Raw genomic sequence first — 21,652 nt, forward strand, 5'->3', positions numbered from 1 at the left:
AAACCCAGTCTGTAGGTGCCATTGGTTCTGAATTGAGTTGGACATATGCCTAGATCAGCACAATTTTTTTTTTCTAGTGGAATCTGGGAATCTCTCAATCATTAATTCATTCAGCAAATATTTATTGAGAACCTACTATGTGCCTGTTCTTGTAGACTCTTATTATATATCAGTGAACCAAAGATCCTTATATTCTTATTAAACTTTACATTCTGGCAGGTGAACGGTAGACAAGTCACTTATATACTATGTTAGAAAGCAGTAAATGCTATGGATAAAGTAAATAGAGCACAATAATAAGGGAACGAGTGCTAGGGTATATAGGAAGAGAGTTGTTATTTTAAATAGTGCGTTCAAGGTAGTTCTCGATGAGAAAGTAAAACTCCAGCAGACTTGAAGGAGATGAGGTAATTAGCCATGTGACATATGTAAATGAGCCATCCAAGCAGATGGAAACAACTAGAGCAAAGAACCTAAGGTAAGAGTATACCTGGTGTGCTTGAGGAACCTCAACGAAGTAAGGGTGGCTGAAATAGAGTATGATATGAAAACAGGTCATAGAAGATGTAGGGGAGGGAGACAGTCAGATCATGTAGAACCTCATACATTATTAAAAGGACTTTGGCTTGTGTTTTCTGTGAAATGGGGAGATGTGGCAGGTTTTAATCATAGAAGTGACATAATCTGACTTAGTTTTTAATAGGACTGTTATGACTGATGTATTGAGAGTAGATTTTAAGGGGGCCCAGACAGAAGCAAGGGAAGAAGCTAAAAGATTGAATCCTGCCTGTGGTCAATCATTAGTCTCATGGTCTACACTAGGAATAACAGTGGTTAACAGTATTCTCCTGGGAGTCTGGCTGCCAGGATTTAGATCCCAGTTCTGTTATTTATTATTTTAGTAAGTGACATGACTTCTGTAGCTTCATTTTTTTCTTATGTAAAATGAGAGTATTAGTAATACTTTATACAGTTACGATAATTTAACTGATACATGTAGGACTTTGAACAGTGACTGACATATAAATTTGCAAGAATGTCAGTAGTTATCAGTGTTAGTATTACTTATCATCCTACTTTTGTCATTTGTGGAGTCATGTTGGTTCTGCTGCCACAGTATTTAACATTGGTCCCTTCTTTCCATAGCTATTTTTAACCTCCTGGTTCAAATCCACAGAATCTGTTGCCTATACTATTTTAGCCATCGTCTAATTGATTTCCTTGCCTCCTTTCTTTCTTTTGCAGTCAATCTTCTGCACTGCTGCCAGATTGTCACATTACTTCCATGCTCTAAAACCTTAACTCTTTTCCTCTTTCTTTCCAAATTGTGCACACTTAATCAAGGCTCTTCACATAGTTCCAGCTTGCCTTTCTCTAACACAAGTACACAATACTGCATGCCTTTCCTCAAAGTGTGTGGATCCTCTGCTGATTTTCTCTGCCCTTTGAAATTCTTTTAATTTCACTTCAAGTGCCAGCAACTACACTTTGTACTTCACTTCTCACAATAATAGTCTCCACTCGAATCATTTGGGTACTTCTAGTTCTTCTCTAATTATTATATTTAAATTATGAACATTAGATGCAAGGTATTACATTTCTTACAATTTCGTACCTGTGTTTTGCTGTTTTGCACTAGCTCCATACGGTAGATGTTTTAGTAAATATTTATTGAATTAATTTTCTTTCAATTGTCATTATTTTCCTCTAGGAATGATCAACAGTGTCAAGCGGCCGAGCTTGAATCTGAGGAAAACATTATTCCAGATTCACCAATAACTGCTTTTTCATTTTCTGGTGTTAACCGGCTACGAAGAAAGGAGAATTTCCATGTCCGATATATAGAACAAACACATACTAAACTGGAGCACTCTGTTTCTACAAATGGTAAGGATTAGAGTTGTTCTTTGGTTATTTAGTTTCGTAAAAATAGTATTCATCTGTTGTTTTTGTGTTACTCAGTCTCGTGGAAGGTAGATAGTCATTGTTCAGGTAAGTTATGTTACAACTGTAAATTTAACGTCCTTTAGTGAAATGACCGGGAAGGCATTTTTTCTGCTTGTATTACATAAAGACATCTGTTGCTCTTCTGAATATGTGAGCACTCAGCATTTTATAAAGTAAATGATTTCATTTTATTTAAAAAATATTCTTATGTGTATATATCTGAGTAGGATAAAAGAAAGAGAAAAGGAACTTAACATTAAATTCTGCCTACTGTGTGCCAGGGATGCTGAGTGATTTGAGTACATTATTATATTTTAATTCTCATGACAGGCTTGCAAGGTAGCTTTTAGCACCTATGCTTTAGATCAGCGGTCCCCAACCAGGAACCAGTGCCCCTATGAGAATCTAATGAATGATTATCTGAGGTGGAGCTGAGGTGGTGATGCTAGCGCTGAGGAGCGGCTGCAAATACAGATAAAGGTTCACTTGCTTGCCCGCTACTCACCTCCTGCTGTGCGGCCCAGTTCCTAATAAGCCATGGACTGGTTCCTATCCGCAACCTAGGGGTTGGGGACCTCTGTTACAGATGATGAAAGATGCTCTTTAGAAGGGTTAAATAACTCGCTCCGGGTCACCTGTCAAGTAAGTAGATGAGTCAGAATTCAAATGTAGATCTTCCTGGCTCTGGTCTTTTGTATTTTTCAGGCTTTGCCCATAGCTGTTCTACCATTGGAACTGCCTTTAACTGGCATTTTTATTTGTTATGATTTGTAGCAATTGGTGATAATTAAGAAATGGCTGTATACTGTATCTACTTTGTGTTTTATCAGTGGCATGTTTCTGTTTCCAAGCCAGTTTATCATTTCTGTTATAGTACCTTTTCATGTAGTCCTGAAATTTATCATGTGACATGATACAGTGATCATTCTTTTAAATATTGATCTAAAGAAACTGGTAAAGACTTTAATTTTTAACCTTAACTATTTATGACAGGGAAAGCATTTGGTTGGGTGGAGGAGTATACAGAGTCCTAGAGACATTTTTATTATGCAAATAAATTGTTAACAGTAGCTATGCCTTTGAAAAAATAAGTAGATTTTTTTTTTTTGGATATTGGCGAATTGGCATAATTTTCTTCATTTTATATGAGCTTGTATCACCATCTAGTGGAAAACAAAGAAACTGTTAAAAATATTACATGTAATTTGGAGCTTAAGTAAAATATAAGGTCAAAGATCAAGAATGAACATTCATTGGCCTTTTTGCTATCAGATAAGACATGAATCACTACAGATAAGCATCTGTATAATTTAGGTTATCTTTAAATCCATGTATAAGAATATTCAGAAAAACAAATCACAGCAATTTTCTTTATTAGGAAGGTCTCTTGAATGTTTTAAATGCCTCTGGTTTACTTCTTCGTTGTATGAGAATAACGTATAACTATTTAAAAACATGAATCTGTTTTAATCTTATTCTGATCATTTTTACTTGGAATCTGAAATTTTGGTTTAAAATATGAGATAACTTTTGAGCCATGCAAATTATTTTAAAACTGACTTAATGACTACTTAGTCCTTTGTCCTTTTCTCATTCTTTTTTTGTCTTTATTGAAATATAATAGACAACTACTTGCCTGCATTTACATTGTGCAATTCATTGGGCTTTTATTTTTCAATTATAGTTGGCATACAACACACCAGCCTCAACTGTACAGCATATTGATCAGAGAACCCCACAACTTGCAAGGCGCTCACCTCACCAAATCTAGCACCCCTCCCCCCACATGTTCATTCCAACATTATCAACCATCTTCCCCACGTCTACTCTGTAACCATCCACCTGCACCTCTCAATCCCTTTACCCTCCTCCCATCTAGTATACCTCAAATTATTCTCTGTATCTGAGTTTATTTCCGCTTTTGTTGTTGTTGATTTTGTTTTTTAGATTCCATATGTATGTGAAATCATGCGATATATGCCTTTCTCTATCCGACCCATTTCATTCAATGCAGTACCCATCAAGGCAATATCTTTTTCCACCTCCTAACTTTTAGTCTGTGTGTGTCTTTTAATCTGAAGTGAGTCTCTTGTAGGCAGCATACACAGGGATCTTGTGATCTTATCCATTCGGCCACTCTATCTTTTGGTTGGAGCACTTCATTCTTTTCCATTTTAGGTACTTGTTGATAGGAATGTAGTTGTTACCATTCTTTATTCCTGTTTTCGGTGTTTTTTCTTCTTAAAGAAGTCCCTCCAACATTTCCTGTAATACTGGCTTGGTGATGATATATTCCTTTAGTTTATTTTTGTCTGGGAAGCTCTTTATATCTGTCCTTCAATGCTAAATGATAGCTTTGCTGGGTAAAGTATTCTTGGTGGTAGATCCTGGGTTTTCATCACGTTGAATATTTCGTGCCAAGCCCTCTGTTGTGCATAGTTCCTTTTGAGAAATCAGCTGCCAGTCTTATGGGTGCTCCCTTGTAGGTAACTAACTGCTTTTTTCTTGCTGCTTTTAAAATTCTCTCTTTGTATTTACTTTTGGCATTTTAATTTTGACGTGTCTTGATGTGGGCCTCTTTGAGTTTCTGGTTTTTGGGACTCTGAGCATCCTGAGGTTTTTTGTCTATTTTCTTCACCAGGTTAGGGAAGTTTTTTATCATTATTTCTTCAAATTGCTGTTCAACATCTTGTTTCCCCTTGGGTACCCCAATGAGACGGGTATTTTGACCTTTAATAGTGTCCCATAGTCTGGGCTTCTTTTTTCTTGCCATTCTGCTTGGCTTTCCTACCCTTTATATAGGTCATTTGATCCTCTTTTTCACTGTGTTTTTTCCATTTCATATACTTCTCATCTCAGATAATGTACTCTTCATTTCTGACTTGTTCTCTTTTATAATTCTATTTCTGTTTTTTTACTCTCTTTGTTGAAGTTCTCACTGAATTCATCTACCCTTCCTATAAGTTCACTGAGCATTTTTATATCCGGTGTTTTGAACTCTGCATCTGTTAGATTACTTCACTTCATTATATCTGGATCTCTTGTTTTGTTCTCTCATCTTGCTTCTGCTTCTTTGTCTTCTCATTATGGCTGCCCTTCTGTGTCTGCTTCTGTATACTAAGCAAAACTTCTAAGTCTCTTGGTCTTATCAATGTGGATCTGTGTAGTAGGTGTTTAGTGGCACAGCCCTGAGAGGGGATCACCTACAGGTCAAATTTAGCCCAAGCCTGTGCCCCTTTTGGGCTATCTGTTAAGATTGAGCAAGCAATCCACAGATCTGTGCTTATAGTTACCTCAAAAGGCCATACCAGAAACCAAGGTCAGCTTCCATCAGTGTGAGTCTTGGCACTGCTCAGCAAGGAGCACCTGACTAACTGAGGCTATACCTGGATGTAGCTTGGGTGGGGCCCCAAGTTTGGTGAGGAGGGGTTTCGGAGAATCCTCTGGGTGGAGCAACCTCTTGTATCCAGTTTGCTGATGTCTCTGCTGTGGCGGCACTGAGTCCATGCACTGGGATGGGAAAGGACTCAACAAAGGAACAATGGATACTGCCGCCACTTCTGCGGGTGGGGGAGAGCCTCACTGCAGCCCTCACTCAGACAACTCAGTGTCGCCCTATAAGTCCTTACACAGCCAAACCAGCACTGGTTCTCAAAGTGGACAGGTTTGTCACTGTGGAAGTCCGCTCGCGGACCTGACCCCTTTAAGAGGTGTCTGCAGCTACCACAGCCTCAGTCTCACTCAGCTGCTCGATACTGGGCAGCCTTGTGTCCTCACCCCATCCTATCTTCTGCTGTTGCAGAGTGATTTCCTGGACTTCTCCCTAATTGTATGTCTGTTTCAGGCAATTTTTTTCTTGCTGCTGTTCCTTGTTTCCGTCACAACTTCGATTTGATTGCCAGAGAGATAAACAGAGCCTCTATCATCTACACCGTTTTTTCCCCTCCACCCTGTCCTTTTCTCTTTCTAACCACCTTTGCTTGTTTATTTTAAAGTGCTTTATGGTGCTTTTTAATATTATTTTTAGATTATAATTAATAAAAGTCCATTTCTCTTTACTTAGTTCTTTTTTTGTTTGTCTTCTTTTCTTTGAATTATTTCTGATAAGGCATGTTTCAGTATTTCCTTCCAGAAAATAAAAACTCTAAAACCAAGATTGTGGAAAGATATGATGCAGTATTCATTTTAAATTAACCTACGTGTCTGCAACCAAAACATAAGGAAAAGAAACATTAAAATATTACAACTTCAGGATGCTTGGATCAGAAGAAGCTAGTCTATTCCAGTTCTTTTTTCCACTGTCCTCACTTCTAGTATTCTATCTTCCAGCTTTGTTTCTTAGTGAAAATGTAGGAATAAATTTTTTATTAGAATATGAAAATTATAAAATAGCATTTCTAATGCATTTAAAGATAGGTTTTATTGGCCTTTCAAAATAATATTTTGGTATTTTTTCATGATTGTTAATAATAATCTCTCCATTTTTTTCCCCCTTAGAATCAAGAAAAGTTCCAAAATCTTCAACTCATCTACAACATAAGCCTAATGAAAAGGAAATTCTTGTGGCTGACACTTGTGATCAAAGTCAATCTTCAATGGCTAGTAAGCAAGAAATTGAGATTACTTATAAATTTAAAATTCGTGGTTATTGGTGAGCAAGAGTAGCCAACAGTCTTAATTAGATGATATTTTTAAATATTTTTCATTAATTTTGTTTGTATTACTAGTTGTTTAGCAGTCTTTTTTATATTAGAAAGTAATGTTATTCTATTATTAATTCATGTTAGTATCCCTATCCATATGAATATAAATTGCTAATAATTTGTATTAATCTGGTTTACTCATTGACTCAACAAATATTTTAGTATTTGCTGTATACCAGGCCCTGAACAAAACAAAGCCTTTTACCTCATAGAGCTTAGTTGGGGGATAAAAAAAATAAATATATGTTAGGTAGAGGAAGCAAGTTCTCTGAAGGAAAATAAAGCAGGGTAGGAAGAAATATTAGAAAGCCTCACTTTAAAAGTAATATTTGAGCAGAGATTGAGGGAAACGAGTGTGTCACGTGGCTATCTGGGGGAAGGGCATCCCAGGTAGAGAAGTCAGCAAGCACTAGGGCCATGAGGTGAGAGTGCTGTTTGGTTGGTCAAGGAACCTTGAGGAGGCTTGTGTGGCTGGGGCAAGGTGAGTAAAAGGAAAATTGGTTTGGGCAGCTCTATTCTTTAGAGTAGTTATTTACTGAGAGGAAATAGACTGTGAGCAGCAGATTCACAGGATAGGGTTGGGGGTGGTGAGAAATCAGGAGCTTGGTTTTGAGAGTATTCTGTTTGAGATGCTGGATAGACATTCAGGTAAAGATTTTGGATAGGTAAGTAGTTATGAGTTTAGAGAAGTCTAGGGTAGATGAATGGAATTTTTAGTATGTAGGTGATATCTGAGCCATGATATTGGATGAGATTACCAAAAAAGCAACGTGTAGGTGGAGAAGTCCAAGTACTTAGACCTGGGGCACTCCATTGTGTAAAATAGTCAGTCTCACTTTTTTTTTCATTATCACCCCCTGCCCCGCCTTTTTAGATATTTTTTTCCTCTAATCACTTCCCCCATGGAATTTTAACACTGCAGCTATATTGCGTGTGTGTGTGTGTGTGTGTGTGTGCGCGCGCGCGCGTGTGCATGCGCATGCGCGCATGTATCTGTGCCTTACACATAAAAAGAGATTTTTTTTTAATCATCCAAGAACCATTTTTTACCCCCTTGGAGGCAGTATCACAACTGTAGAAGTGGTGATTCAGAGGTTGTTAAAATGAAGAACCAACAAAGTAGCCAGTGAAGGAGCTGCCTGTGAGATTTTTGTATAAATATATGTTAGCTTAAAACTTAAAAATTGTGCAGTGTTGAAAATCTCTCCCACAAAGTATGTTTTCTTGAAAAGCACTATAAATATGGTTTGATATTTATACTATATCTTAGGTCACAGAAAATCCAGTATAAACATATATGATTTTTTCAGTGGCAATAAGAAAAATAATCTACCTGTTGCATTCAACTCATTTAGGATAAGTAGAAAGTGTAGCTGAAAAAGTTCAAATTTGGACTCTAGATATCTGCAGCTTATTGCCATGTGTACTAGATATTTTGACCTTTTTTATACAAATTTTAAAAATTGTCAGGCACCATCTTGTCAAGTGGTTCTTTGAGCTTTTTATTCCTTTTTTGTATTTTTTTATACATCTACTGTCTACAGTTGTATAATTGTTCATTTTTAATTCCTTATTTAGAAACACGTGGAACAAGCAGTTATCCTACTGATAAGTCATCTTTTAATTTAGCTACAGTCGTTGCCGAGACACTGGGACTTAGTGTTCCAGAAGAATCTGTAAGTAGTTGTTTGGTGATAAGATGAATTAATTGGTCAGTTTTTAGAGAATTGAGCAAGAGAAAAACTAATTTTCTTCCAGAGATTATTGGTTAAAGATCTAGAACAAAATTGATGTGGCTAGAAAGCTCACTTTATTATCTACCCCAAGCAGTCCCAGACATCTAGATAGTCTTTAGTATTCTTGGAATATAAATTGTGAGTTGAGTCAAAATTTAGAGAAGTGATAATAGTTTAGAGAATTTACCCAGTGCTATTTCTCTCCCCATCCCTTCTTCCAATTCCTACCTTGTTTCATCTAAGAGAGGACTTAATAAACCTTTAAGTTGATTTCAGAATTTACTGGCTCTTTTCAGTATCCTTTAAACTGGGGCTTGATTTGAAAAACAGGCTGCATTTTTGGGACTACTATATATACTTTTGTTCTTTGTCCTAACAAGTGCCAGTCCAAACAGACCTCATTTGTGGGGTTTGGGTCAATAATTGACCCCTTGATTTTTTCATTATTTTAGTACTTTCTTGTATCAATCACACTTTTTTCTCAATTGATCCCTAAAAATACAAAACTTGAATTCTTCAATCTTAAGGAAGTTTCACTTTGATACAACTAAAATAGTATTCCTTTGCTTTAGTTAGTAAATGTATATGTGCTCTAATAAAATTGTCTTCCTATTCAATTTGTAAAAATTGAATTGTTATTTTCATACATTTGGATTTCTTTTGTTGTAGTTTTAAATCCATATTCAAGTGATGGTAGTTTTTAGCTTTTGAACTTTAAATGTGTTTTAATGGTTTTTAATTCTATTCTATCCATATGGCTGACAAGACAGTAGTTTAGACACCTAATGAATTAAGGGAGCCAATCTCTAAGGACTTGCTCAAATGTGATACACCGGCCAACAACATCTACAACATCTGTGCCTCTACCATCTGTATCTCTAAACAAATTTATTAGAGGTACAGAATCTCACCTACTGAAAGAGAACTTCGCATTTTAACAAGATCCCTAGTTGATTTGTATGCATGTTAAAGCTTGAGGACCACTGCTCTCTAAAGGATCCTTTTAAATTCATCTTCTGTCATTATAATCATTTCTTTCCCCTTCCTCTCATTTTAATAATGTTTTTTGTGTGTGGGGGGGGGGGCGTGGGGGAATTGGAATTTTATATACCAGTAACAGAAGGTACTTACCTAAAATAGTAAAATATTAATGTTTTTCTCTTTTTAAACTTAACATTTTCCTCATTTTTTTATTGTGACGAAATGAACATAATATAAAATTAACCGTTTTAAAGTGTACAATTCAGTGGCATTTAGTTTATTTACAATGTTATGCAACTACCACTTCTGTCTAGTTCCAAAGCATTATCATTATCCCGAAGGAAAGCCCTGTACCTGTTAAACATTCCACCTTTATTCACCCTTCATTACCCACAACTCCTAGCAACCACCAATCTGCTTTCTGTCCTTATGGATTTACCTGTTCTGGATAATTCATATAAACTGAATCATATAGTATTTGGTTTTAGTCTCCCTTTCATTTACCCTGTTTTTTAGGTTTATCCATATCAGCATGTATTAATATTTCATTCCTTTTTAAGGAAGAATAATCTTCCATTGTATTTATATACTTCATATGTGATTCTTGAAGGAATCTCAGGGTCCCATGAGCCCTCTTGGTGATGAACTCTACCACCCTCTGGAAGGCGATCACAAGAAACAACCTTGTGAGGAATCTACAAGAAATAATGAAGATAGTTTAAGGTAACTTGTGGCACCTTGGCAAAAATTTATAAACTGGTGAAATCGCATTACAATGAGTTCCATATAATTAAACCACCTCTCTCCCTCAGCATATAGTTTGTTATTCTGGTTATATTAATTTTTTTTTTTAATATCTTCTCCAGTTTATGATCACCTGAGGGCTTTTTGCAGTACTATAGAGGGATGGATATTATTTTTAGATTCTTTCTGTACTTCTATCAAGCAGTACTTAAGAGTTCCCAGCCTTGTTGCTCTGCCCCTTTAAAAACCCAGTCATCCCTCTGGGTTGTATTTCCAAAAGCAAGGATGTTGTATAAAATGCATCTGTGAGCTTGGATGAGCTTCCAAGACTGTTTCGCACCTTGTTTTTACTAATTTCAGAACATCCATTAACTAATAATACCTATATATTAATGTAGCATTTTGCTTTTTAAAAGCTTTTGGTTTTAGATACATATATGACATTTAATTTGTTATAGTAACTCACTAAAGTAGGTTTTATTGCCCCCATATTTTACAGTCAACAAAAATATAGCCCCAGAGAGGTTAAACGTCCTGTTAGGCTACATGGCTATTAAATACTAGAAGCAGAACTCACCCATTCATGTTTACAAACTTAAACCTAATGCTGTTTCTACTACTACAGCTCTCTCCTCTGTTGGGGCAGGCCGGGTCTTAACTTATATTCAGTTCTATAGTGTAAGAATTTTGTTTCTTAGAGTTACTCATGACAAGATTTCCTAACAACAAAAGAAGTTGAGTCCCCAGTGGTATTTATTAACATATGACCTTTTATTATAGTGAAGTTATTTAAATTATTTAGGAAAAATATAAGTTGTAATATCATGGTATTGAGATAGTTTACTGTATCATTTTTCTCTGCTTTTTGTCAGCCTAATGAAAAAAAGCCAGTAGCTATCTCTTGTTTTAATTGTTAATTAATCATCTTTCTCTAATACGTGAATAAGACCTTACTATTAATAATTCTGTATTACCAAACATTTTCTCATTATGCTTGTTGTCTTTTAATTTCTGATTTATATAGTCAGGAAAAAGTTTTACCACTCTTTATTTTTTTAGATTTTCAGGTCCTAACTCAAAGACTCCTCCTCAAGAAGAATTGACTACTCGGGTATCATCTCCTGTATTTGGAGCTAGCTCTAATGTGAAAAGTAGTTTTGGTTTGAATATAAGTGTGTCCCCTTCTCTTTTAGAGACTGGGAAAAAAACCCATCTGAAAACAGTACCTTTTAGCCTCACTACTATTTCTAATTCTAGAACAGAGAAAACTAGATCAAAATCAGAAGATAGTGCCCTTTTCGCACAACATAATCTTGGGTCCGAAGTGAACAAGATTATTAGCCAGTCATCTTCTAATAAGCAAATGCTTATAAATAAAAATGTAAGTGAATCTGTAAGTGAACAGGATAGTACTGATCTCATTAAAGATGGTTTCACTGATAAACATGTGGTACCCTTGAAATCACTGGGATGCAGAACATCCAAAAGGAAGAAAATTGAGGAAGAAGGTGAAGATGAAATAAACTGCCCCCAAGCCTCTTTTGATAAAGAAAATGCTTTTCCTTTTCCACTGGATGGTCATCCTTCCATGAATGGAGACTATGTGATGGATAAACCTCTGGATTTGTCTGATCGGTTTTCAGCTATTCAGCGTCAAGAGAAAAGCCAAGGAAGTGAGACCTCTAAAATCAGATTTCGGAAAGTGACTCTCTATGAGGCTTTGAAGCCCATTCCGAAGGGCTGTCTCTCAAGCCAAAAGGCCTTGAGTGGGAGCTCTGTGCTAACCAAAGATTCTCCAGAGGAGCCTTGTTTCCAGGAGTGCATCCTTCAGCCCTTGAGTAAATCCTCTCCAGATAATAAAACACCATTACAAATAAAAGAACAAAATCCTATCTTTAAAATCCCTCTATGTCAACACGAAAGTTTGGAGAGAGAAACTCTTCTTGATGACGTGAAGGTTTGTGTTAAATGTTCAAGGATTTTGGTTTAAATGGTTGTTTATGATTTCATCTAGATACTAATAATTCTTTCTGTTTTAGGATGCTGGTTCTCAGGAACCAGTAAGAATAAAAACCAAGTCAGTCCACGGAGCATGTGAACTTGCATCAGTTCTTCAGTTAAATCCATGTAGAATCGCTAAAACAAAGTCTCTACAAAACGACCAAGGTATGTACACTATAAACAGTACTTCCACTCTTTATATTATCTTGATATATTATTTAAGATATTAAATCTATATTACCTTAATATATATTATAATATATAACATAGTCATATTTAAATATATTATTTACATTCTTTGTTGGATTGAATTGCTTTGGGAAGAAGTATTTTCTTACTGCATATTTCAGTGTTTCTGGAATAATTCTCATTGGATTCATTTTACTTGTGATTTTCCTCCTTGTGGTTTTTGAAAAAGATTGAGTTCTTTACCTACTTTTACAGATGATTTTGTGAATTTACATATTTTATTTAGTTATTTATTTTCATCACAAAAGCTTTAAAATTTTATACAGAATTTTAAAATATATAAAATAGAATTTTCATTATCCATATTGTGTTCTTTACTCCATTGATATCTTGTCTTTTTTCTTTGTATTTACCTGTATATTTATAAACATTTACATACATTTATATGGGTTTTTTAACTTGCTTTGAAAACATTATTTGCTCTAATATTTATATTCATCTTTTCATAATTTTATTGTGTTTAAAAGGAGCCTTGTTTTTTTTTAGCCACTAAGTATTTCTGTACTTCATATGCAGTATTTTTTCTTTTATTCTTCATTGGAAATTTATTCCTTCATCTGGGTTATATTTTCTTTTTTCTGAAACACATTTTTTAGTTGTTCTTCTAACAAGATTTTCAGTCTCTGTATAAAAACATTTTTTCCACTCTCATTCTTGTTTTTTTAATGGTTCTAGGGATTACAGTGTATTACTACTTAACCTTTCATAATCTATTCAAAGTTAAAATTGTACCACTTTATGTTTTGTAACTATATACTTTATGTGGTTGTCATGTGTATCTACATATATTGAAAACCCCTCCAAACGATGTTACAATTTTAACTTTTTTAAAAAAAAAATTATTGGCATAAAAATCACATATTAAAGTGTACAGCTCATTGATTTTGGTATACTCACAGAGTTGTATAGCCATCACTACATTAGAACATTTTCATCATCCCCAAAATGACATAACCCATTAGTAATTTTTCATTCCCTGTCACTCCCTAATCCTAGGCAGCCACTAATCTACTTTTTATGTCTATAGATTTTCATTTTCTGGAGTTTTTATTTAAGGAAATTATATAATATATGATCTTTTGTGACTTTTTTGCTACTGTACTTTTTCTACTATTATAAATAATGCTGCTATGAACAGTGCAGTACAATTTTATGTGGATATATGTTTTCATGTGTGCGTGTGTGTGCGCTATACATAGTTGTAGACTTGCTGGGCCATATGTTAATTCTGTGTTTAACCTTTCGAGGAACTATGTAACTGTTTTCCAAAACAACTACATCATTTCACATTCCCACCAGCAGGATATAAAGGTTTTGATTTCTTCACATCCTCACCAACATTTCTTATTATCTGTCTTTTTGATTCAAGCCATCCTATTGGGTGTGAAGTGATATCTCATTGTGGTTTTGATTTGTCTTTCCTTGATGGCTAATGATATCAAATATCTATTTATGTGCTTATCGGCCATTTGTGTATCTTCTTTAAAGGACTATTAAGATCCTTTGCTTATTTTTAATTTGGGGTATTTGTCTTTTTATTGAGTTGTGAGAGTTCTTTATGTATGCTAGCTACAAATCCTTTGTCAGACATGATTTACAAAACATTTCTCACAATCCGTGGAGCCCATATATTTTAAAGTGATGAGGATTTTTTAAATCTATTTTTAATTGTGTATTTTTTTTCCTACTTTTGTAAGATGTATCCTTTGAAAATATCCAGTGGAGTATAGATCCAGCAGCAGACCTCTCTCAGTATAAAATGGATAGTACCATAGTAGATACAAAGGTAAGTTAGAAAGTAAAACCAAAGCCCATGTGGTTATTCTAGTAAGCTCTTAGTCACTATCCTGATGCATTCTGTGACCTTGAGATAATCACAAACGTCTTAAAATCTATATTTATTCAGAAAAGTGAAATGTAAAAAGGCTTATACCTCTAATTTTATAGTATCTTTGAAAATGTATTAATACTTTCTGACTCTAAAGGCCTTTGCTAAAAATATTAGAGCTTTTAAATAATGCAAAATATGAGTTTTATATTTTAAATAATTATCAAAATAATTCATCATATGCCTCAATTAGCTTTTAAAATAATGTACCATCAAGAAAAAATTTTATTTTCCCAATTGGCTAGATTTTAAAATACTGAGTGTTAATAATAGTATGTAACAGTTGTTAGAATAATATATATCTATCAAGAAATCAGATTTGATTTATGAAACTGTTCTTTATGTACATTGATGTTCATTACTGAGACACACTGGCAAAGACATGAAAGAGATCCTGAAGGGAGTTCAGTGATATATAACTCTCTTTCCTTTGGCAGCAGTCCTTTGCCTAGGCTTGAGAGAAGGTGCTTTTATATTGAAGCTAAAATGCTTTACAGACAATAAACCAGAATCTGCTATATTCCTAAAGGGTAAAGTAAATATAACTTGATGCTACTAAAGTCTACACTTAAAATATGGTTAAAATGGTAAAATTTATGTTATGTATATTTTACCAAAATTTGTTTAAAAAGTAAATATGAGGCCATAAAGGGATAATTGTTAAAATTTTGAATTTTTAAATATTCAGGATGACAGTCAGTCAAGATTAGCAGGAGGAGAGACAGTGGACACGGACTGTACATTGGTTAGTGAAACTGTGCTTTTAAAAATGAAGAAGCAAGAGCAGAAGGGAGAAAAAAGTCCAAGTAAGATTTGATTTTTTTTTTTATTTAATAAAAGTGTGGAGGGAATTTTGTAGTTATACCATTACACTGATAAGCACAAATGACCTCTTCACCATAAACCAGGTGGGGTTTTTTTTCCCCCTGTCTGATAGCATTAGATTTCTCTTAGTAAAGCTCACTTACAATATTTCAGGGGAAAAAAATCTTTAGCCAAAATAATTTTTATTTCAGAAAGAATTCAGATTGTTTCCAGGAGTCAGCAAACCACAGCCAGCTTCTAGGTTTATAAATAAAGTTTTATGGGATCACAGCCTTACTTGTTCGTTTATGTATTGCCTATGGCTGCTTGTATGGTGCAGCAGCAAGTTGATAGAGCAGAGTTGAGTAGTTGCTACAGAGACCTTATTGACCCCAAGGCCTAAAAATATTTACTGTTTGACCATTAAAAAAAAGTTTACTGATTTCTGGTTTAGATCATTTTTTTTAAGAAAAGATATGAAAGGGACTCTTGAAAGTCATGTTTTAGAAATATGATTCCCCAAAGCAATTTGATAAGGCAAAAAGAGAAGATCCTACTGTTAGTATAGATTTGCACATTAGCAGCAAACTATGAATGATAGTGGTATATGCTGAGTTACTTTGCCATATTCTGCTTCCACATAAAAGGGAATTGGGCCATAAGGGATCTACAGCCCTTTGTGGTGAGAAATTCTTCATCTAAAGCTTTGGTTTTCTAAACGAGGTAGGAACCATGGAAGGATTTTTGTTGGTATCACCTCAGCAACATTCCTAACTAAAGAAGCATATGACATGAGATCAACTAGACTGGGACTAGTTATCATTTATCAGCCTTACATGTTGAAGGTTTAGGACTTGTCCCATGGGGTTACAGTGCTAAAAGTAGAAGCATTTTCCAGCCATCATCTGTTAGACACTGAGGCCATTCAGACTAATTACATTCCCTGTCTTCTGCTGAACATTCTGTAATCTCCCTGCTCAGGGCCAAATAATAAAACAGCTAGTCTTGTCCTCACTTCTTTTGAAACACCTTATGTCTAGGACACTAAATGCAGCAAGTGAGAAAAATTTTAATACTTTGCCTTAATTCTTTGTTCTTTAGTAATGAATAACTAACTATCCATATGAACAAGTAGCTGGCTGCCTCGGTTGTGAGAAGACAGTACCCAATAAAAGAAAAACCTTAACAGTGATTTATTGTCTTTTTATAATAAATGACAATTTTCGTCTTAAGATGACACTTTCTCTTAAGATTATTTTTTTCCAATACCCCTCTTAATAAATGTTTTCCTCCTTTTTCTAGTAAAGGGGAAAACTGAAGTATGACTACTTTGACTTAAAAATTTGTCTAGTTGATTCAAAGAACATGTCAGTTTCCCAAATATATTGGAAGCAAGTCTCATGTAGAAGTGAGATTAGAACTCAAATGAATGAGTGGAGATAATTATGGCTACATAAGGTGTTGTGAGTACTAGTGATACATAATAAATTACTCCAGTAACTTAGAGGATTAAAACAACAATAATCATTTTCTTTTATAGTTTCTATGGCTCAGGAATTCAGGAAGGGCTTGACTATGCAGTTCTGTCTCAAGGTCTCTTATGTAGTTGTAGACAGATAGTGGCTGGAGATGCAAGAGCAGAGGGCTAGACAGATAGGGGTGACTTGGCATCTCTCCTCTTATTCAGTCTCAGAGTTCTCTATATGTTCTTTCCATGTGGGCTAGTTTGAGCTTTCTCATCACATAGATCTAGTTTCCCAGGGTGAGCATGCCAAAAGAGCAAGATAGAAATGCATAGCATTTTATGATCTGGCCTCAGAAATTGCATTGTGTCACAGAGACTTGCCTGGGTTTAAAGCAAGAGAATATGGCCCTCACTACTCAGCAGGAAGAATGCCAAGATCACATTGTAAGAACAGCATATGAGAATAGATATTGTTGAGGCCATATTTGGAAAAAGATAATCTGCCCATTTTACTCATAAGGCAAATCTTTTTAATACTTAAATTGGGTAAAAAAAAAAAAAAAAGGAAATATACCGATAAAAACCCCCACTTGCTGCTAATATTTTAACTCAAAAATATTTTTTACACTCTATATTAGACTTACTAGATGCTCTGATAGATCAATAAGGATATAGTCTCTATCCTCAAATATTTCACAATCACAAGTCAGACCAACAGAAAAAAATCATCATCAACTTACTGTGATCTACTAACAGCATATAAAGAATGCTTTGGGAATGCCTGGCACATAGAAGTTCTATTTTATCTAGAAATTTGACCGTCAAAGTGAAAAATCAATAAATGTTTAATCATTTAATAAATATTGAGTTGCAATTCTATACCAGAAAGTGTTCCAGGAACTAGAGATAATATGTAAACAGAATAAAAGTACCTGCTTCTTTGAATTTACATTCTAATAGGGAAGAAACAAGCAAATCTGTGGTGTGCTGGATGATGGTAAGCGCTAGAGAAGGATAAAAGAGGGTTCGGGCACTAGAGCACTATGGATTAGGGGTGAGGGGTAGTAATTACTTCGTAATCTCAGCAGGCTTCTATTTTGTAATATTTATTAGTCAACTGAATCTACTTCTGTTTTTTAGTAAATTCTGGTGTTTTTTTTTTATATGATTATATATAATAGGAAATGTAGTTAATACTCTGAAGATGAGTTTAGCACTTTGCATCTCAAATATGGAATTGAAATCATTATATCTCTCAACACTGTACTACCAAGCGTAAATGTTAATGCAAGAAAATACTTTTTTTGTTACCACATTAGAAAAATAAGCAAGTGAGCCAAATTCTGTATTTTAATGTCAGCTATTTATAGACATTTTATTTAAACTTAGTACTTTTTATCATTCATTGCGATATATTTTTTATTCTTCACAGTTTCTTGGGTACGATTCCTTTTGATTTAGTATGAATTATACATGAGCTGATAGGAAAGAAAAGATTTTTAGTGTTTGTAGTGAAAATAACAAAAACTAGCATTCTCTTCACATGAGTAAAGGACATTTCAAGCCTTAACATAAAGCTTTTATAAAGGTACAGTTTTGTGGCAGTTACTACAAGTTTCATATTGGTCTACATAGAAAGCAAAAAGTTTGCATGTTGCCCTGAGCCAATGTTCTTTTACATAGATGGAGAAAGAAAAATGAATGATAGCTTGGAAGATTTGTTTGATCGTTCAACACATGAAGAATATGAATCCTGTTTGGCAGATAGCAATCCTCAAGTAGCAGATGAAGAGGAGAAATTGTCAACTACCACAAAGAAAGCAAACAGTAAGGCTATTTTTTTTTTCTAATTATGGCTTCTCAGTTACACTGAGTTCAGTAAATAAAGTCATCAAGCAAATTAACATAGGCTTGATGAGGTATGTTCACAATTTCATATTGTAAATTTTTCAATTTCAATTTTTTTGAGATTATTTTAGACTAATAGAAGAGTTATGTAAATATTTCAGAGGGTTCCCCTATAGCTTTCACTCAGCTTCCCCTTACGTTAACATCTTATATAACCATAAAATATTCATCAGAACTTAGAAATTAATCTTGATACAATACTATAAATTTCTTTATAACATACACATAAAGTTTATAAAAGTCTTGAGAAACCATCTTGTCTAATAATAAAGTAATCATTATAATAGAGTGAAAAGAAAGTTTTGCAGAAAATTCAGACCCATTTTCTGTTTGAATGCTTTACCTTCCCAGACAAAATACTTATTGTAACTATATATATCAGACTTCTTAAGATCCATTTTATGAAAAGTAGTAGTTTATAAACTAGGGTAACATCTAAAAGAATACTGTAAGTGAAGCTCTTAAATAGAGGATCTGAATTGAAAATTCATTAAAATTCTTGCCAAATATCTCATTTTCTTACTGTCCATTTACCTCATTTTCTTACTATGTGTAAAATGGGCAGAATTTTTAATCTTATTTTTTACTGGCTTAAATTACACACCTTCTGCTATGGTACAGTCTATCTTGATTATGTTTTCCTTGTGCTTCCATTAGGTTTTTAAAATGATAGGCCTCATCTCAGTGAATGTGACCCTAACCAAAAATATAGGACAGCATGCTTTGCTTGCTCAGTCTATGGCAAAAACATAATCATGCAAATTTGGTTAATAAAAATCTGCAACTGTTCAATTCACTTTTTTCCCCCAAGAAGATTCTTTTTTAAATTTATTTTAATTCACACACACACACAAGTATTTTTACAAGACATAACATTTACTAATTTCTGTCTTATTTTTTTAAGTTACATTTCATACTATTCCAGAATTTCTTCTCACTTAGCTTTTGTGGCGATGCTGCAGTGTTCTCTTGAACTCTGACTTTTTTTTTCTAGCATATTCCCAAGACCTTTTTACTTCATTTACTCATTTTCTCTCATGCTCTTATTAACCACCTCTGAAAATGCGATTCCAAATCTGCATCTCTCGTTTGACTTCTGATGATTCCGTCTTGCATTTCTTAGTATTGGTACATTTGTGTCTCTTCAGTAGCTTAAATTTAACATATCTAATCCATGTTGCCTTTATTTCCTACCAAGTGACTTTCAGATATTTTTATTTTCCCCAGTCACCCAGGCATATAATTTAGGACTTACTGTCCATTTATTTCATCATCTTGACACTCATATCACAAAGTTCTACCAACTCTTCCCTCATAGGAAGGAACATGTCTTGGGGAATATATCAGAAGCTCAATTCTGGACATGTTAATATTACTAGACAATCAAATGGAGGTATTTCGTAGGCAATTTGATGTGTCGATTTTGGACAAGAAATCCACAATAAAAAGATTTGAGGGACAAGAGGGCAACAGCAAGTAGATGGTACTTAAAGTTGTGAAACTGAATGAGATCACCAAAAGTATGGAATATAAATAGAAAAGAGAAGCATTTCAGGTTCCGACCTCTGGGGTATGGCAACATTAAAAGGTCGGAGAAACAAAGAACCAGCAAAAGAAATTGAGAAGGAGCTACAGCTTTTGAAGTAGGTGGGAAATCAGAGTCTATGCTGTTCTGGAAGCCAAGTAGAGAAGATATTTTTGTATATGTATTACTCCCAGCCTCATCCTCTTTTTTCTGAACCCCAGATTTGAATCCTACTACCTACTTGACATCTTAGAAGCCCCTTGAATTTAATATAGTCAAAACAGAAATCTTTATTTTTCTATCCAAATTTGATCTTCCCTGCCTTTCATTAAACCTCAGTAACTATCCTCTCAGTTACTAAAGATAAAATTGTGAGAGTCATACTTGACTTTTTCTTCCACCTTACTCTCGTGCCCAATGTAATACTCTGGCATTCCTATCTCCAAAATACATCCAATGACACTTCACTTCTCTCCATCTCTGTAGCCATTGCTGTAGTCAAACCACTCCTATCTATTCCATCATGCCTCCTAACAGGTCTTTTTATGTCAATTATTTTTCCTTTCTAGTTCAGTGTCTACAGAGAATCAAAAGTGATTTATTTTAAATGTGAATTGGATTATGTTCTTGCTTAAAAACCCTTCAGCAAAAAGAAGATATTTGAATGGCCAGTAATTATATAAAAAGATGCCCAACATTATTGGACATCAGGCATAGAGATACCACTTCACGCCTGCTGAAATGTTTAAAAAGACTGAAAATATCTAGCATTAGCAAGGGAGGCAGAGCATCTGGAACACTCATACATTGCTGGTGGTAGTATAAAATTGCACTTTGGAAAACAGTTTAACAGTTATTTTTTTAAACAGCCTTACTGAGGTGGGTCAGTTTTTTATAAAGTTAAGCATAAGAATTCCTGTGGCCCAGCAGTTCTTCTCCTAGGTAAGCATACACCTAAGAAAAATGAAAACATGTTCACAGAAAGCTATGTTCAAGAAAGCCACTGAAGACAATAAAATTCAAACTCCTTTTGGCCTCCAGGGCCCATCCTGATTTGATACCTACTCACCTGTCCAACCACATCTTCCCTAACACTTCCCTTTTTCACTAAATCTCAACCACCCTGGCCTTCTCTTAGTTTTTATAACATACCAAACTTTTTCTTATCTCAGGACCTTTACCTAGAAACATTCTCCACTCCTACCTCTTCTTATGGCTGATTTCTTGTTACTCATAAGTTATCACCTTACATGTTCTTCCTCAGATAAGCCTTAACTGTCTGCTTGTTTAATGTTTACCTGTCAGCTTGCTTAATGTCTGTATCTCTCACTGCATGTAAACTCTACAAAGACAGGAGACCAGATCTCTCTTGTTCTACATTTTATGTTCAGAACTTAGTACAATGCATAGTAAATTTTGATGATTTGAATAGGCGATAACAACAGTTGGCTCTTTGAGTCTAGACAACTTGGGATTCAGGTCTGTGAGCTCTAGTTGTTATTTTGTTACCAGTTTTCTAATAAAATTATTTAATCTCTTTATTTCCTAGTTATAACCTACCTTAAAGACACATTATAAAAAAATCAACAGAACTAATAAGTAAAACATAATTAAAGCTGTCTTATTATTTGGTGCCAAATGATAATGAGCATCTGAGTATTCTAAAATACTTTTATAAAAGTCTATATAGAGAGACTTTCA

The 21,652-nt window shown here is 34.5% G+C and overlaps 1 protein-coding gene across 4 annotated transcripts in view; it reads left to right on the forward strand.

The window, feature by feature from the left end:
* RBBP8 (RB binding protein 8, endonuclease) overlaps window positions 1-21,652 on the forward strand; it is a 72,841-nt gene that overhangs the window by 40,025 nt on the left and 11,164 nt on the right. For all 4 annotated transcript variants that reach the window (XM_016163865.2, XM_036229901.1, XM_036229902.1 and 1 more), the window contains exons 7-15: window positions 1,712-1,887; window positions 6,445-6,549; window positions 8,229-8,326; window positions 9,978-10,090; window positions 11,171-12,068; window positions 12,151-12,277; window positions 14,059-14,147; window positions 14,938-15,055; window positions 18,202-18,345. In XM_016163865.2, the coding sequence (XP_016019351.2) occupies window positions 1,712-1,887; window positions 6,445-6,549; window positions 8,229-8,326; window positions 9,978-10,090; window positions 11,171-12,068; window positions 12,151-12,277; window positions 14,059-14,147; window positions 14,938-15,055; window positions 18,202-18,345 (1,868 nt within the window). The remainder of the gene's footprint in view (window positions 1-1,711; window positions 1,888-6,444; window positions 6,550-8,228; window positions 8,327-9,977; window positions 10,091-11,170; window positions 12,069-12,150; window positions 12,278-14,058; window positions 14,148-14,937; window positions 15,056-18,201; window positions 18,346-21,652) is intronic.

Source organism: Rousettus aegyptiacus, unplaced genomic scaffold (genome assembly GCF_014176215.1).
Source record: "Rousettus aegyptiacus isolate mRouAeg1 unplaced genomic scaffold, mRouAeg1.p scaffold_m13_p_12, whole genome shotgun sequence".
Lineage (NCBI taxonomy): Eukaryota > Metazoa > Chordata > Mammalia > Chiroptera > Pteropodidae > Rousettus > Rousettus aegyptiacus.